At 39.7% G+C, this 19,220-nt stretch overlaps 1 protein-coding gene across 1 annotated transcript in view; it reads left to right on the top strand.

Moving 5' to 3' along the window:
- Nucleotides 1-19,220, top strand: part of TJP1 (tight junction protein 1) — a 520,689-nt gene that overhangs the window by 397,930 nt on the left and 103,539 nt on the right. Inside the window, exons 4-5 of the mRNA XM_042783575.1 lie at nucleotides 16,386-16,510; nucleotides 17,282-17,384. Of these exons, the coding sequence (XP_042639509.1) occupies nucleotides 16,386-16,510; nucleotides 17,282-17,384 (228 nt within the window). The remainder of the gene's footprint in view (nucleotides 1-16,385; nucleotides 16,511-17,281; nucleotides 17,385-19,220) is intronic.

The raw sequence follows: 19,220 nt of genomic DNA, 5'->3' as shown, positions 1-19,220 counted from the left end.
AGAATTTGTTAAAACCAGACCAACCTTACAAGAGATAGTAAAGAGAGTCCTTTGAACAGAGAACCAAAAATAGCAAACAACTGACTATTAATACACAAGATAACATAACCCAGAAACCACAGCTATGGACATAACCAAAGTAAAATGAGCTTACAGGATTGTAAACAGAACCAGAGACACCAATTGGCAAGTGAAGACAACTACAAACCAAGAAGAGGGAAAATACTGTGCATTTACAGAACTTCTAAGTGGTGAGCAAGTCAAGATAGAATGGACTGTTCTAATCTTGGGGAGAAAATTACAAATCACAAGGTAACCTCAAAGAAAAATGATAAACTTTCACATCACAATAAAAAAGAGTACAAGCACAAATATTCGGCAAATACTGAAACAACAGCAACAAAGGAAATGATAACATGATTCATAAACATATTGAGCTCAGCACAGAAAATAATATGGAGAAAAGAAACTAGGGACACCGTGAAAAAACCCGTAACAAAATGACAGCAAACAATGCATACTTGTCGGTAATTACACTCAGTGTTAATGGATTAAATTCACCACTCAAGAGAAGTAGAGTTACAGATTGTATAAGAAAACTAATAGCCATCAATATGCTGTCTACAAGAGATACACCTTAGAGACAAAGACAAAAATAGACTAAAAATCAAAGGTTGGAAAAAGATATATCAAGCAAATGGCAACTGTAAAAGAGCAGGAATGCCAATATTAATTTCAGATCAAATTGACTTTAAGACAAAAACCATCACAGAAGACAAGGAAGGACATTATATAATGATTAAAGGATCAATTGAAAAAGAAGATAGAAACATAATAAATATCTATGGACCCAATTAAAGAGCCCCAAAATACATAAATAAGACTTCAGTGGAATTGAAAAGGCAAATAGATGACTCCACAGTCATAGTGGGAAACTTTAATAGACCACTTTCAATGAAAGATAGAACAACTGGAAAGAAACTCGACAAAGATGCAGAAGAGCTAAACAATACAGTCCACCAACTTGACCTTATAGACAGCTACAGAGCACTTCACCCAACAACAGCACAATATACATTCATTTCCAGTGCACATGGAACATTTTCCATGATAGACTGTATGTTAGGCCATAAAGCAAGCCTTCATACATTTAAAAACATTGAAATACTGCAAAGCATCTTCTTAGATCATAATGCTATCAAATTAGAAATCAGCAATAGGAAGATCAAGGGAAAAAGAGTAAACACATGGAAACTGAACAACATCCTCTTTGAGAAAGATAGGGTAAGAAAAGAAATCAAAATTGAAGTTCAAAAATTCCTTGAATCAAACAAGAATGAAAACACAACATGCCAGAATCTTTGGAACACAGCAAAAGTAGTGATCAGAGGCCAATTTATAGCAATAGATGTACACATCCAAAAAGAAGAAAGAGCCAAAATTAACACTTTTTAAAAAAAATTTAAGAGGTTGTTTTACATTCAAAATCATGCATACATTTAGTTTCATTCCCCATTTGCCATGTCCAACCCTAACCCAGTCTCCTCCCCTCCTTACCCTGCAACACTCCCCCTGTGCCCCTCATAATTAGGCACTCCTGTTTGTCCTGCATTTCCTCATTTTGAATGTTAGTTCTTTGGTGTCCCATGGTCTATTGCTTTAAAGGATGTATTACCATTGAGTATGTGGGTGCAGCATCCTGGGTTGAGTGGTCTGCGTGTACATCTTGTTAACTATTGGGCTGAGAGCCCGCCCCTGGGGGTGACTTTTATTCCAGGTGCCAAATGTATTTCAGGGCCATAATATTGGGAAGTCTCACCAGATTTCATCTGACCAGTAATTCTAGTCATTATTGAGTTTTTGGATTTTGTTCCACATTTTCCCTCCCATTCTATCCAGGATCTCCAGATTTTATATTTTCCTGAGTGGTTGTCATTGGTAGCCGGGCACCATCCAGTTCTTCTAGTCTCAAGGACCATCATTTCCTAGGGCTGATTCCTTCTAAATGCCCTTGTTTTTTTTGTGTGTGCGTTCTTCTTCACTTCCGATGCTAGGAGACCATTAGCTGCATCTTGGATGGCTGCTTGAAAGCTTTTAAGGCCCCAGTCGCTACTCACCAATGTAGGATGTGGAGCAACGCTTTTATGTATTTTGTTGTGCCAATTCCTGAGGTAGTAGCTCTATTGGAGCTCTCTCCCATAGTGTTGGGATGTCTGTGAGGGATTACTCTGTGTCTGTCTTCTTGTGTTTCTATAAGGACTGCAGGTATTTTGTATCACTGCTGTCTGTACAAGATTAGCCTCAGCTGAGTCTATCCTTGGTCTAGAGTATACGTCTATTCACTGATCCTGTCTGATCATCTCAGGTGTTCATGTGTTTAACTGTATAGCCTAGTGTTTGGTGTTAATGGCAATGTGGTATTGTGGACACATTGCTTGGTTTTAGCATCTGTCATCTATCTCTTATGTGCACACTTTAGTGTCTTCTCATTTCCCAATGTTATCATGGTGGTCATATATCCTTCTTGTATATCCCTCCCCCCTACCCATGTCAGCGTGTAAGCCCCAACTAGCCCTAAATTAATCCCTCGTATTCCTTTCCCATCCCGGTAACCTACTAGATGAGTTCCCTTTCCCAAGCAAACCCTTCTCTATCTTTTTACAGTAATGGGCTCATACAGTACTTGTCCTTCTGCAATTGATTCATTTCACTCAGCATAGTGTCCTCCAGGTTCATCCATGTTGCAAGATGATACACGTATCCCTCATTGTTCTTTAATGTGGCATAGTATTCCATTGTGTGGATATACCATAATTTGGTTATCCACTCATCTGTTGATGGGAATTTAGGTTGTTTCTAGCTCTTTGCTATGGTGAATTGTACTGCAATGAACATAGGTGTACATATGTCTGTTCATGCTCTGTCTCTTCATCTCTTTAGGATATATTCCTAGTAATGGAATTGCTGGGTCAAATGGTACTTCTATTTTCAGTTTTTTAAGGAAACGCCATACTGCTTGCCACAATGGTTGTACCAATTTACAATCCCACCAGCAGTGCACAAGAGTTCCAACCTCTCCACAACCCCGCCAGCATTTGTTACTATCTGACCTGTTGAACTTTGCTATTATTGCTGGGGTAAGATGATATCTTGTCATTTTGATTTGCATCTTTCTGATGATTAATGATCGTGAGCAATTTCTCATATGTTTGTTGGCTGCCTATATATCTTCTTTGGTGAAGTGTCTGTTCAAGTCTTTTGCCCATTTGTGAATTGGGTTGTCTTTTTGTTGTTGAGGTTTTGAAGTTTTCTGTAGATTTTGGAGATAAGTTCTTTGTCAGATATGTCATAGGCAAATATTTTCTCCCAAGCTGTAGGTTCTCTTTTTACCCTTTTGACAAAACCTTTTGATGCGCGCACAAGACTCATTTTTAAAAGGTCCCAGTCATCTAGCTTCTCTTGTATCTCCTGTAGATTCTGGGTTATGCTTTACAATCTGTTTATGCCATAAATTAGGGCTCCTAGATTTGCCCCTATTTTATCTTTGACGGATTTTATAGTTTTGAGTTTTACATCTAAGTCTTTGATCCAGCTTGAGTTTGTTTCTGTGTATTGGGTGAGGTATGGGTCTTGTTTCATTTTTCTACAGGTGGATATCCAGTTTTGCCAGCACCATTTGTTAAAGAGACTATCCCTTCCCCATTTAATGGGTTTTGAGCCTTTGTCAAAGATCAGTTTGTCCATAGATAGATGGGTCTGTCTGAGCTTTCAATTCTGTTCCATTGGTCTGTCTATCATTGTACCAATACCATGCTGTTTTGACTACTGTGGCTATATAATAGTTCTTAAGATCTGGAAGTGTGAGACCTCCTACTTTGTTTTTCTTCTTGAGAAGTGCTCTGCTTATTTGAGGTCTCTTTCCTTTCCATATGAAATTGTTGTTGTTGTTGTTGTTGTTGTTAGGTGCCATCGAGTCATTTCTGACTCATAGTAACCCTATGCACAGCAGAACGAAGCACTGCCTGATCCCACGCCAGCTCCATGATCCTTGCTGTACTTGAGCCCGTTGTCACTGCCACCGTGTCAATCCATCTTGTTGAAGGCCTTCCGCTCTTTCATCGATCCTCCACCTTACTAAGGAGAGGAACAGAGAGGAAGAAAAATAGATGTTCAGGGTTGTTAATGTGCCAGCAGGAAAATTAGGGAGTTCGCATTTATTGTTGTTGTTGTTGTTAGGTGCCGTCTAGTTACTTTTGACTCATAGTAACCCCATGCACAGCAGAATGAAACACCAACCGATCCTGCCCCAGCTCCATGATCCTTGCTATACGTGAGCCCGTTGTTACAGCCACCGTGTCAATCCATCTCGTCGAGGCCTTCCCCTTTTTTGCTGACCCTCCACCTTACCAAGCATGACATCCCTCCCCAGGGAATGCCCTCTCTGACAACATGACCAAAGTAGGTAAGACGAAGTCTGGCCATCCTCGCTTCCAAGGAGCATCTCGGCTGTACTTCCTCCAGGACAGATCTGTTAGTTTTTTTATCAGTCCATGGTACCTTCAGCATTCTTCGCCAGCACCACAACTCAAAAGCATCAACTCTTCTTTGGTCTTCCTTATTCATTGCCCAGCTCTCACATGCATACAAAGCGATTGGAAATATCATGTCCTGTGTCAGGCACACCTTAGTCCTCAAGGAGACACCTTTGCTCCTCAGCACTTGAAAGAGTTCCTTCACAGCTGACCTGCCCAGTGCTACACGTCACCTAATGTCCTGATTGCTGCTTCCTTTGGCCTCGATTGTAGAACCAAGCAACGTGAATTCTTTGACAACCTCAATCTTTTTTCCATTTATCGTGATGCTGCTTATTGGTCCAGTTGTAAGGATTTTGTCATGATCCACACAATCAAATGCCTTTGCATAGTCAGTAAAGCACAAGTAAACATCTTTCTGGTATTTGCCTTGAGCCAAGATCCATCAGACAGCATCTGTGATATCCCTTGTTTCACGTCCTCTTCTGAATCTAGCTTGCACCTCTGGAAGTTCTCTGTCAATATACTGCTGCAACTGTTTTTTAATTATTTTCAGTAAGATCTTACTTGCGTGTGATATTAATGTTGTTCAATAATTTCCACATTGTGTGGGATCAGCTTTCTTTGGAATGGGTACAAATATGGATCTCTTCCAGTCAGTTGGCCAGGTATTGTCTTCCAAATCTCTTGGCATAACCAAGTGAGTACCTCCAGTGTGGCATCCATTTGTTGAAATATCTCAGTGGGTATTCCGTCAATTCCCGGAGCCTTGTTCTTCACCAGTTCCTTCATTGCACCTTTGACTTCCTCCTTCAGTACCATTGGTTCTAGATGAAATGAATATTATGAAATTAGTCATTAGTTTTTCCATGTCCTTAAAAAATTTTGTTGAAATCTGGATCAGGATTGTGTTAAATGTATAGATTGCTTTAGGTATTATTGACATTTTCACAATGTTTAGTCTACCTATCCATGAACAAGGCAGGTTCTTCCATTTATGAGCACCCTTGTTGCCTCCTGTAGCAGTGTTTTATAATTTTCTCTGTATAGATCTTTTGTGTGTCTGCTGAGGTTTATTCCTAGATGTTTTATCTTTTTTTGTAGCTATAGTGAATGGTATGGTTCCCTTATTTTTTTGTCAGAAGAGTCTTTGCTGGTGTAGAGAAGTCCAACTGATTTTTGTATGTTGCTCTTGTATCCTGCCACTTTGCTGAAGTTCTCTATTTGTTCCAATAGTCTTTTTATTGTGAGTCCCTTGGGTTTTCTATGTATAGGATCATGTCATCTGCAAACAGAGGTAGTTTTAATTCCTCTTTGCCAATATGTATGCCTTGTATATCTCTTTCTTGCCATATTGCTCTGGCCAGGACTTCCAACACCATGTTAAATAGAAGTGGTGATGGCATCCCTGTCTGGTTCCTGATTGTAAGGGGGATGCCTTGAGCCTTTCTCCATTAATAATGATGTTGGCCATTGGCTTTGCATATATACCCTTTATAATGCTAAGCAATTTCCCTTCTATCCCTATTTTGCTAAGAGTTTTAAACAGGAATGGATGTTGGATTTTATCAAATGCCTTTTCAGCATCAACTGATATAATCGTATGGTTCTTTTGTTTTGTTTTGTTTATGTGGTGGATTACGTTGATTGATTTTCTTGATGTTGAACTACCCTTGCAAACCTAGTATGAATCCCACTTGGTCCGGATGTATTAATTTTTTGATACGTTGTTGGATTCTCTTGGCCACAATTTTGTTAAAAAAGATTTTTGCATCTATGTTCATGAGTGATACTGGTCTGTAGTTTTCCTTTCTAGTGTTGCCTTTCCCTGGTTTTGGTATTAGTGTTATGCTTGCTTCATAAAATGAGTTTGGGAGTACTCCATGTTTTCCTTTGTTCTGGAATAGCTTGAGTAGCATAGGTGTCAACTCTTCCCTGAATATTTGATAGAATTCTCCAGTGAAGCCATCAGGGCCAGGGCTTTTCTTTGTGGGAAATTTTTTTATGACCTATTCAATTTCTTCCCTTGTTATGGATCTGTTCAAGTTTTCTATTTCTGAATGGGATAATTAGGTACATCTTGTGACTCTAGAAACTTGTCCATCTCTTCTAGGTTCTCAAATTTATTAGTGTACAGTTTTTCATAATACTCTGTCAGTATCTTTTTTATTTCAGTTGGTTCTGTTTTGATGACACTGTTCTCGTTACAATTCTTGTGATTTGGGTCTTCTCTTTCTTTCCTTTTGTTAGGTCTGCCGATGGTTTATCGATTTTATTAATCTTTTCGAAGAACCAACTCTTTGTTTAGTTGAATTCCGCTATGGTTTTTTTGTTTTCTGTTTCATTTATTTCTGCTCTGATCTTTATTATTTCCTTGCTTCTAGATACAGTAGGATTCTTTTGTTGTTCTATTTCTAGTTGTTGGAGTTGATTTTGTTTCCTCTTTTTTGATGTATGCATTTATTTCTATAAACTGTCCTCTAGGTACTGCTTTTGCTGTGCCCAATGGGTTTGGTAGGATGTATCTTCATTCTCATTAGTTTCTAGGATTTTTTTTTTTTTTTTTTAATTTCAGTTTTTATCTGTTCTGTAACCAGTAGTCTTTAAGCAGAGAGTTGTTCAGCTTCCATATGTTTGATACCTTTTCCTTGCTCTTCCTATTATTAATTTCTAGTTTTATAGCATTGTGGTCAGAGAAGATGCTTTCCAGTATTTCAGTGCTTTTGAATTTCTTGAGGCTTGTTTATGTCTTAGCATATGGTCTATTCTGGAGAAGGATTCATGTGCACTGGAAAAGAATGTGAATTGTGGTTTTGTTGGGTGAAGTGCTCTATATATGTATATGAGTTGCAGTTGGTTGATTGTGTTGTTAAGTTCTTCTGTATCTTTGCTGAGTTTTTTTCCCATTGACTTGTCTCTCCTTGAAAGTGGTGTGTTAAAGTCTCCTACTTAAATGTAGAGATGTTTGTCATTCCCTTTAATTCAGGTAATATTTGCTTCACGTATTTTGGAGCATTTTCATTGGATGCATAAATACTTATTATTGTAACCTCTTCTTTGTCAATTGACCCTTTCAGCATCATATAATGGCCATCTTTGTCTCTTAAGATGTTTTTCACCTTAATGTCTATTTTATCAGAAGTCGTAATTGCTACCCCTGCCCTTTTTTGGTTTCCATTGGCTTGGTATATTCTTTTCCATCCTTTAACTCTTAATTTGTTTTTATTTTTGTGTTTAAAGTGTGTCTCTTGTAGGCAGCACATCGATGGGCCTTCTCTTCTGATGTAGTCTGCCACTCTCTTTCTCTTGATAGGTGCATTTAGGCCATTCACATTGAGTGTAATTAGTGATAGGTATGAGTTGATGGGTGTCATTCTGTTGTGGTTTTTTTGTCGTGTTGTTGGTGATTCCTTGGTCCGTGTATATTTCTGTGCTGAGTTCAGTTTGTTGGCTAATGCTTTCTCCCTTTTTTATAGTTGGTTTTGTGTTTATTAAGCCCGTATGTTTTTTCCTTCCTTCTGGATTTGCTTAGAAGAATTGTACTTTTCTCTGTGGTTACCTTGGAGTATATTCTTGTCTCTACATTTTTAGAACAGTGCGTGCTGCAAACACATTGTGGTGTTTTCCTCTCCATTTGAGAGTCTGTACCTGGAACTATTACTCTCTCTGATAGGTTAGTTGATGTTTTTGTGTGCTGCTTGAGTTCCCTGATTTTTAAGGTAGAATGTTTTATGGTTATGGTCTTACGAGTATCTCTTTCTGATTTGGTTTTAGAGTTTATGTCACATATCCTGGTTTTGCTAGAGATTCCAATAGAGAATCCCTGTTGTGGGTTCTCTATTGGTAGGACTTCCTTAAGCATTTCTTGTAGGGTTGGTCTGGTTTTTCACAAAGTCTCTTAATTTCTGTTTATCTGAGAATGCCTTGATGTCGCCCTCATGTTTTATGGATATATTTGGCTGGATATAGTATTCTTGGTTGGAAGTTTCTTTCCTTCAGAGTGTTATATATGCTGTCCCATTGCATTCTTGCCTGCATGGTTTCTGCTGTGTATTCGGTGCTCAGCCTGTTTGATTATTATAAGTAATATTTATTTTTTCCCGGGCAGGTCTCAAAATTTTTTTTTTGTCTTTGGTTTTGGAAAGTTTGATGATAATAATGCCTCGGTGTTTTTCTTTTGGGATCTGTCTTGTGTGGGGTTCTGTGAGCTTCTTGGGCAAATATCTTTTCTTCCTTCATGATATGAGGGAAGTTTTCTGTTAGCAGGTCTTCCACAAGTTTCTCAGTGGTCTTTTTCGCCTCTTCTTGTACTGGAATTCCAATGAGTCTTACATTGTTTCGTCTCATGTCATCACATATAATTCTTAGGCTCTCTTCATTTCTTTTAAATCTTTGTTCTGATTTTTCTTCATACAGGGTAGTGTCCAGGGATTTGTCTTCTAGTTGGGATATGCGTTGTTCAGCCAGTTCTAATCTACTCTTTTGAGTTTCTACTGTGTTGTGTAGTTCTGTCATTTTGGTGCTCATGGTTTGCATTTCAATAGACATCTTCTGCTTTTCTGACTGCTGTTTTTGTATGAGTTCTGATTGTGCATTAATCTTAATATTCTGTTCCTCAATGATTTTCCTGAGTTCCTCCAGGGAACTGTCTGTTCTCCTTGTTTTTATTTGGGGTTTCCTTAGGCTCTTGTATAGCTCTATAAACATATCTTCTAAATTCCTTCTCAGATAATTCTCTTGCCTCCTCTTCCTCCATGTATAATGAGACCTTTGTGGTTTTGCTCCTCATGCCTTGTCCTGTTTTTTTGTTTGATTTGTGGTTGCCTGTTGTTTCCAAGACATTTTGAGGTTGTCTTTAATGGCTGGTTACGTGTTGATTTGTTTTGTCTTGGTTTTATGGTTTAATATTTTGAAAAGGTGAAGCTGGTGTATTTTATTTTATTATTGATCCAGGTATGCTGGGTCGCTCTGCTGTTTTCTTTGTGATGGTGGAATCACTGTGTGAAATGTGGATATGTGTTTCTGTTTGTTGTAAAGAGGGTTTAGATTTCAAACCAGGAGGTTGTATGGTAATTGGCTGAATATGGTTTCTTCTACTGAATGAGTGAAGTTATTGGCGGAGAAAGTGGGAGCAGAAGAAGGAAAGCTTGGTGTTGCTAGGGTCGGTTTCTTGGGCTTTGTGCGGGCCATTATTGATGATGTACTGTTATTTACAAGCCCGTGGCTCAATCTCAGGAAAGATTCCTGTTGTTAGGGAGTCGCCACTTTCCGCCAGGCTCAGGCACACTCAAAAACCCCGCTTCCCAGGCCCCTCGGCACCGAGGAGCCGATCTAAGGCCAATTCCCGGGACTGCACTCAGCTGCAGATTCCTCTCTCTCCTCCCGACTGTCCGCAGCACCAGCACAGTCCGTCCAGACTGTGAACAGCTTGAGAGTTTGTCTGTGATTCAGCCCGCCTGTGGTGCCAAAGATGCACATGATTTCAGCTGCGCTGGAGTCAGGAGAGTGCCTGCTAGTAATCTGTGGTCCCGGTATCAGTGAGAAAGACAAGCACAGACCTCTCAGTGCCTCCCAAGCTGACCCAAGCCCACTCAGTGATCCGCTGAGGGAGGAGCAAGCTCACACTCCTGGAGCACCAGTGAGCTCTCCACTAGTGTTTCAGTGGTGCTGCACGTACCCGTTTACACCCAAGTTACTGATAAAATCAGGTGCTGAAGGTAGATCCTTGGGGTGTTTGCTTGTGTTTGTTGGTGTGGTTGCTGGTATGCTGATAGATATAGAGTGTCTTCTTCCTTGGCCCATGGAGATCTCAGGTGGCCACCCAAGTCCGCCAGTCAGTGACTGCCCCAGTGAAGGTTCCAGTGACCTCTCTCAGCTGCCTGTCTGCCTGCCCTCTGCTGGGTAGAAGTTCCTTAAATTTTTTTCCGTGTGCTTTTCCTCTAATTCCACTCTTCTGTGGTTGGTGCACTCTGATTCAGTGAGCTGTTCAAAGCACCAAAATCCCTAATTTAAACTGCTGTACCTAGTTTTTCAAGCACTAAGATGCTAAAGGAAAATAACCAAGTGATTACTGACGAGACTCCATTTTGAATCCTCCAAAATTAACACTTTAAATTAACATCTCCAACAATTAGAAATAAGAACAGCAAGAAAAGCATATAGTTACCAGTAGAAAGAAAATAATAAAGATTCCAGCAGAAATCAATGAAACATTGCAGTGAATTGCTTGATGTGCCCTTCTAGCTATTGTCCTCCATTCTGTGATGTTTTGTAAATCCCATTATCCATGCCTGTTTGGGGTGCTGTGGTAGTTAAGGTCAGGTATCAACTTGGCTGGCCCAGCTGGTGGTAGTCATTCCCTGTAATGACTGGCAATCAACTCTGTGATGGAATTTAGGTAAATTCTGTTGGGGCAACACAGGTGGAATGTATTGTGATCCTTGCTGGAGGGTATAATTCAGATCACCACCCTTAGCTTCCCTGAGGGTATACCTACGAATCTCCTGGGAAGATTCACTCTCCTCTTGCTCCGGCTTTGTGTCTTGGATCATCCTCATCTCACCCCTGGATTTAGGACAGCAGCCGTCATCTGATCTGCTGATGGAGGATCATCAAACCCTGAGAGTTGGGAGGATCCGCCAGACCTACTCACGGACCCAGGACTCGCCAGCCTGCCAGCCTCCACCACTACTTCATGAGACGAACCCTTGGGTGTCTGTGAGTTCTGTGAGGCATTACAGCGAAATTTCCCTAAGACGGGAAATTCTTGGGAGGAGGAGGAGGAGTTAATGTCTGAAATGATGGAGTGGCATGGTAGTTTGGACATTTGGGACATCTTTGACCTCCGCCTCATGGGGACCGGCCTAGTGCTGATCTTTCTAAGAGAAATTGTTCAAGCAAACATAAAACAGAAGGGCAACAGAAAAAATCAACAAGACCAAAAGTTAGTTTTTTGAAAAGGTCAATAAAATTGACAAACCACTGGCAAATTTAACAAAGGAAAAGAGGGAGATAATACAAATAACACGAATAAGAAATGAAATGGGTGACATAACAACACAACCAACTGAAATAAAAGGGATAATATCAAGATACGATGAAGAACTGTACTCCAACACATTTGAAAATCTGGACAAAATGGACAGGTTTCTAAAAACACATCACTTACCTAAACTAACACAGATTGATGTGGAAAAGTTGAACAGATCCATCACAAAAGAAGAAATTGAACAGGTCATTAAAAAGTGTCCAACAACAACAAAAAAAAACATCCTGGTCCAGATGATGGTTTCACTGGAGAATTCTTCCAAACATTCAAAGAAGAACTGAGACCATTCCTGCTCAAAGTATTCTAAAACATAGAAAAGAATGGAATCCTCCCTAACTCATTTCATGAAGCAAGCATAACCTTGATACCAAAACCAGGCAAAGGAAAACTACAGACCGATATCCCTCATGAATATAGATGCAAAATTTTTCACACAATCCTAACCAATAGACTCCAACCACATATCAAGAAAATAATTCATTATAACCAAGTAGGTTTCACATCAGGTATGCAGGGATGGTTCAACATTAGAAAAACAGTCAGCATCATCCACCACATAAATAAAACAAAGGAGAAGAACCACATGATCATATCAATTGATGCAGAAAAGGCATTTGATAAAGTCCAACACCCATTCCTGATCAAAACTCTCAGCAAAATAGGAGTACATGGAACATTCCTCAACATAATAAAGGGTATCTATGCAAAAGCAACAGCCAACATTATTCTCAATGGAGAGAGACTGAAACCCTTCTTCTTGAGCACAGGAACCAGACAAGGCCATTAGAGAGATGCAAATCAGAATAACAATGAGATACCATCTTGCTCCAGCATTAATAGCAAAGTTCAACAAGACACAAAATAACAAGTGCTGCCGAGTATGTGGAGAGATTGGAACTCTCATACACTGCTGGTGGGACTGTGAAATGGTACAACCACTGTGGAAAGCAGTATGGCAATTCCTTAGGAAGTTGGAAGTAGAAATACCGTTTGATCCACCCATTCTATTACTAGTTATATATTCTAAAGAAGTGAGATCCATGACAAGAGCAGACATATGCACACCCATGTTCATCATAACACTATTTACAATAGCCAAAAGATGGAAACGACCTAGGTGTCCGTCAACTGAGAAATGGATAACCAAATTTTGGTACATACACACAACAGAATACTATGCAACTCTAAAAAATCACCTTGAATCTGCAAAACATCACATAACATGCATGAATTTGGAGAACATTATGCTGATTGAAATAAATCAATCACAAAAGGACAAACATTGTATTAGTCTGTTATGGTTAAATTCAAAGAAAGGTTTATCTATGGAAGGAAATTTTCTTTGTTGGTAGGGATGGAAGGGTAGGGTAAGGAACCCTGTTAGCTAGGGAGAGATAAGTATTGATTTGGGTGAAGATAAGGGCAATGTACGAAATGTGAGTGATCAACATCGTGGCATTGAGGAAGAGGAAGACAGAGATAGGTACATGGGAGGTACAGAGAACATAGATGAACCCTTTTGCATATACAGTACTGTGTTGTTAGTGAAAGGAAACATGGGTATATGGATGGATAGATGGGTGGACAGGCTGAACTATTAGGTATGTCTGTGAAGTGAGTCTATGAAGACCATGTATAGAGTTGGCAGACAGTGGTCCTATATATTTGTATGATCTGAATTCCCAGGTGTATAGTAGAGCTGACAAGGGACAAGGTTGTAGTCACTTCTTTGTCACAGCCAGCTACCCAGAGGGACTGAGTGGTTTGAACCTGTGGGCTCGAGACCATAGTCACAGAGAACATCAAGCTCAATTGGTATAACATACTACACAAAACTTTGTTCCACCTCCTACTTTGGCGAGTAGCGACTGGAATCTTAAAAGCTTCAAGCTGCCATCTAGATGCAACAATGGGTCTCTCCTCGTCCAGAGCAAAGACGAATGAAGGAAAGCAAAGATCCATGGAAACAGTTAGTCTTAGCAACTGGTACACCATGCGATCTGAAGCCTGTACGGCTATGAGAGCAGAACTAGATGGTGCCCGGCAACCAATGTCAACCACTCGGAGGGGGATCTTTGTAGGAGATCCTGGATAAAGAGGAAGAACAATGTGGAACAAAACTGAAAGTTATTTGGGGAAAGAAAAAAGGGGGTGGGGTGACCAGGTTTGCTGGTCTGATGGAGCCTGATGAAATCACTGAGATTATGGCCCCTAGCTGCCACCATTCAGGTCTGGAATTGAACCCACACCTGTGCCTTCCAGCCAAGCAAAAGACAGGCATAGGAGTTGAACATTTACCTGAAGTAAATACACACCTTGGAGAGAACAATCATGGGAGAAAGAAGGGCTATTTATGCACAGGGAGACAGTTCAAGGCACAGGGGTGCATGGAGGGATGGACACAGGGAAGAGATGACTGTTGGGAGGAAGTGGGAGGGAAGTTGTTGCATTGTGGTCAATGTCATGAGACAAAGTGTATGTGCACTTCTGTATGGAAAGTGAATTTGCTCTGTAAATTTTTACCCAAATCTCTCTCTCTCACACACACACACACACACAAAATGCATTTGTAATTTTGTTTAGTATTTTCAACTTTCTCTTCTAAAGTTATACTAGTTTGATTGCCTGTCATCAATATATGATTATGACTGTTTCCCTGCATTCTTCCCAACAAATGTGTTATCGTACGTTAATTTTGTATTCATGCCGGTGTGGTCTTAATTTGCATTTCTCTGAGTGAGGTTTTTTTTTTTAATCCTGAATGAGTTTTACTATCTTGTGTATCTTTTATAAATTGTCTGTTTGCTGTCTTTTTGTTATTGTTCTGTTGTTTTTATCATTGTTTCCTTTAACTATATTGACATTTGTAATGATGTTGCATAAGCAAATATGGTAAAACTGTTGTCTCCAGAACCCAAAGAAAAGCAGTCACACCAAACCTACCCACACTCATAGTTTAAAAGAAAAATTCCAGTTTTACTTCAGAATGACTTTGAAGTGTTAAACATTACTAGTTTGATCACACCTCAATCCTTGAATACATGTCTTTTTAATATTCTATAGATCAAAATGGGAAGTGAGTTTAAAGTATGTCTGTTTTATACTGAAGTACTGTGTGATTATTTGAATTGGAAACAACCAGCTGTGTGTATGTGTGTGTAAAACACTGTTTTTGCTTAAAAGTATGATTGTTTACTTGAAGGAATGTATGGTTATCCTGATGCGCCCATTTGACAGACATTTTTCTGCCAGTGTTTATGATGATCACACTGGAGCATTGTTCATCTCCTCTATGACCTTTCAGATAATGCAAAAAGGTATGGGGGCAGCATCTTCTGACCTCCTCCAATCTCAACAGGGGGAAACAGAATCACCATCAGCAGCCCAGGGCTTATTCCTATGAAACCAAAAATGCTACCACCCTCTAGCCTTTGACCAGTTCTGGTACCAGCCAACGGCTCTCACTACTTACCTGCTGGGTTAAATAATTAATTGCAGTGGCGACACACAACTCACAGACAATACTCTTGATTATGGGGTTTATTAGGGAAGTAACAGGCTACAATTCAGGTCCAGGAATGCACTCAGGATATAATTCTTCAATCAGGACAGTCTCTCCTCTGCTGTGACCTCATATACGCCTCTCTGGCACTTGGCTTCTCAGCCTGGCCTCTGCCCTGCTTGGGCAATTGTTACATAGCTCTTTTAGCTCTGCTAATAAGTACACCTGCGTACACACCATCCACCAGCAAGCTTTCTGCCAAAGGGTGCGCAGCTTGTTTGCCCCATAGGCCGGAAAGCCTGCCACTCTCTCTCATGCCTTTTGGTTCTGGTGCCACCCTCTCTCTTCCAGGTGTCTCTCTCTGTGGGGCATCTCTGCCAAGAAGGTCCAGTGCAGAGATCTTGGGTCCAAGGATGCATGCTACTTCACCTCCAACTCTTCTCTCTTGATGGCAGTGAGATCCCCCTTTTTGCCTCTAGGAAGGCTCATGTTAAGCCTGGCAGAGTGACAAAACTGACCATTCCCAACATCAGAGTTCTACCCCCCTTATTTGCATAGTCCCACCCAGTAACCCAGCAGGAATTAGAAAGACTGTGGCTAGAAAAGTCATACCAAGTAATTCACTGCACTACAGATAATCACATTCAGAAGTTCAGTGCTCTGAATTTTAAAATTAATGTTTAATACATTTAAAAAACATTCACATAATTGACAGTTTCTAATACTAGGGAGCCCTGGTGGTGCAATGGTTAAGTGCTCTGCTGGTAACTGAATGGTTGACAAAAGATGTGTTGACCTGCTCCTGTAAAGATTACAACCAGAAAACCCTATGGGGCATTTCTACTCTGTCACATGGGGTCACTATGAGTTGAAATAGACTCAAAGGCACCTAACAACGATAACTATATATGTCCATCATTTAATTTATTACATCATGTAAACCTGTACAAAGATAAATAATCCTTTTATGTAATATGTTGTTGTTATATGCCGTCGAGTCGGACCCGACTCATAGCGACCCCTCCCTGGGTTTCCGAGGCAGTATCACTACGGAAGTAGATTGCCCCATCTTCCTTCCGAGGAGTGGCTGTTGGGTTTGAACCACCAGCCTTCTGGTTAGCAGTCAAGTGCCTTAGCCACTATGCTACCAGAGCTCCCTTATGTAATATACAAATGACTGTTTGTGTCATAGATGTAATAAGATTGTAATTGTTGTATCTTAGCTGTTCTAGATTATAGAATATGAAATAAGGAACAAGCTTGTTGACTTAATATCACTGTTTTACTGTAATTATTACTTTAGGCTCCTGGATTTGGATTTGGAATTGCAATATCTGGTGGACGAGATAATCCTCATTTTCAGAGTGGAGAAACCTCAATAGTAATTTCAGATGTGCTGAAAGGAGGACCAGCTGAAGGCCAGCTACAGTAAGCATGTTTCTTCTTTTGAGAGCCTGCTATAAGCGCTGTTCATACCGTAACATTGGAACATTATGTTACTGAATTTGCCATATTTACCTATCACCTGTGCCCCTGTGCCATGATTTATGAAATAATTTTCCTTAAATTAACATACATTTATGCTTATATAAGGAAACTTCAATTCTATCATAAGTAGAACACTAGTGTCACCTGCAATAAATAGAAAATAACTGTAAACATAAAAATAGTGAAAAGAAAATTGTTTCTCGATTTTAGTTAGAATCTAGACTTTAGGAGCCTCTTACCTGAATCTTGTTCTTTTTGTTCGGTAAAGAAAGTAGCAAAATAAGAGGAACAAAAGCTACACTAGCAAAAAATGAGGCTGTACTCAGGAGGGTTGAAAGATAATTGAAATTATAACTTTCTATTTCCCATTGTATTACTTGGTATCATTTAATGCCCTGTAATTTTACAACCCTAAATCATTTAATTTATTGTGGTACCTGTTCAGTCCTTTGGAGAACAATGTGTAAAGAGTTAAAAACAATTAATCACCTATGGTTAGTTATTTCAGATCATTGATAGCATAATGTCAAAACTACTTTTAGGTCTCTCACCAGATGTAAAAGGTAAATAGTTTTTGACATTATGTTATCACTAGTCTGAAGACATATATATCATAATTAAATATTGTTTACTTACTAATTTAAATATTTTTAGAAGTGTCCATTTTGAAAATATGCTCTCTAACATCTTCGGTGATTGGTTTTTCCCTAGGGAAAATGACCGCGTTGCAATGGTTAATGGAGTTTCAATGGACAATGTTGAACATGCTTTTGCAGTTCAGCAACTAAGGAAAAGTGGGAAAAATGCAAAAATTGTAAGTATCTTTTTAATATAGCAATATATAAGGTACCAACTTTATTGTTCGATTTATTTCTGGGTATTTTAATTATCCTTCCACTTTAAGAAAGTGAACACTAGAATGATAGTTCATTGTTTGTAAGTAAGAGTGTTTTTTCTAATTTGGTGCTTTGTTTTATAACTGGTGTGTGCATTTTCTGAAAGTTCAGATACTAAGATTATTTCCATTGAAAAAGAAATGAGGGAAGAGCAGAATGGTTTACTGTTTCTTTCTCTTTTAAGTATTTAGGTTAGACGATCTTGGCATGTAGTCAAAAACAACCCTTTTTTCTGTTATAAAATTGCTTGATGGACATATTCTCTTGTACACACACATCATCAGCTACTTGTTATTGTGATACAGTTTGAGGAGAATAGTGTCTAATAAGATTTTTTGTTGGAGAGTTTTGAGAGTGCACTTAATGATACTATTTAAAATTTTTATTAAATTTTATTAAAATTTTTATTTTCTATGTCTTTGTGAAGTCTGTTTTCTTTAAGCAAAAAGAAGTTCAGTTAACTCTTAAGGGGCGGAACTCACTGCCGTTGACTTGATTCCAACTCATATTGACCCCCACTGGGTTTCCAAGACAGTAAAGCTTTACGGAAGTATATTGCCCCATCTTCCTTCTGCAGAGCAGCTGATGGATTTGAACTGCCAGTCTTCTGGTTAATAGTCCAATGCCTTAGGCACTGTGCCACCAGAGCTTCTTTAACTCTTGAAAACTAGCTTCAAATTACAGTTAAAACTTGGCAAATATGGCACAGAATGGACTAAATGTAAAAGTCCTATTTAAAATTTTATCTGCATTTAGCAGTACGTTAGCTACGCTGCCCACTTTTTTCCTCCTTTATTTTTTGCCTCACCCAGCTTCTGACAGGACTCATGAAGGCACTACTTGAGACCTTAGGTGTAGCTCAGGTATACAGAGCAGTAGGAAGAGACTGGGTTGTTAGATGATCTGTTCTGCCTTGTCCATCGAGAACTTTTCTGCCTTCCAGCAGAAACTCAGAACCACAGTGGACACAAGAGAAAGGATAGGGGTGTGTTCTGGTTACCTACTGCCACTCTGACAAGATTATACCACAAATGGGATGGCTTTAACAAACAGGAGTTTATTCTCTTACAGTTTGGAGGCTTTAGGTCTGAGTTCAAGAGTGCCAGGCTCTAGGGGCTGGGTAAAAGCACTTCAACCTTGGGCTTCAGCTCTGCCTCCTGCCCCAGCCCACTGAAGCTGGAGGCTTTTCTTCACTCAGCTGCTGGCTGCTGAGGCTGACAAGCCCAAAGTTGACAAGTAATAAGGCACAGTCCCAATGCTACCAAACCACACTGCAGGCCATTAATTCAAGTTCATTGACAGTCCCAAGGTTGGCAGAGCACGGCAGGCTGCTGAACAATGACATGGCTATATGCAGGGTTCATGTGTGTCATAAGCTAGAGACTGTTCCCAGAGCTATTTCTTATATACGGGAAGCAGACCTTGAACCCAAAACAACTACTCAGCTGCTCCAATAGATTCCATCGTGGACTTAATTACCAATCTCACCATGGGGAATAATTACATCCAGCTGCCCAGCCACTCAACCACATCAATGTCAATGCTAGGATGAGAGGTTCTCATATTGCAGTAGACCCAGTATTTGGTTATTGCATTGTTTCAAATGACAGATACCTTTTATTTTGCTAGCATAAGGTAAAATTGTTTTCACAACTTCATTGTAATTGTATTTTTACAATTGCAGTTAATATACAGTTGTTGTTGTTGTTATGTGCCGTCGAGTCGGCCCCAACTCATAGCGACCCCTCCTTGGG

This window comes from Orycteropus afer, unplaced genomic scaffold, assembly GCF_000298275.1.
Source record: "Orycteropus afer afer isolate SDZICR_OR568_19922 unplaced genomic scaffold, OryAfe1.0 scaffold00019, whole genome shotgun sequence".
NCBI classification, from domain to species: Eukaryota; Metazoa; Chordata; class Mammalia; order Tubulidentata; family Orycteropodidae; genus Orycteropus; species Orycteropus afer.
Note: the sequence above shows the minus strand (reverse complement) of the source record. Positions and strands in the feature narration are given on the sequence as shown.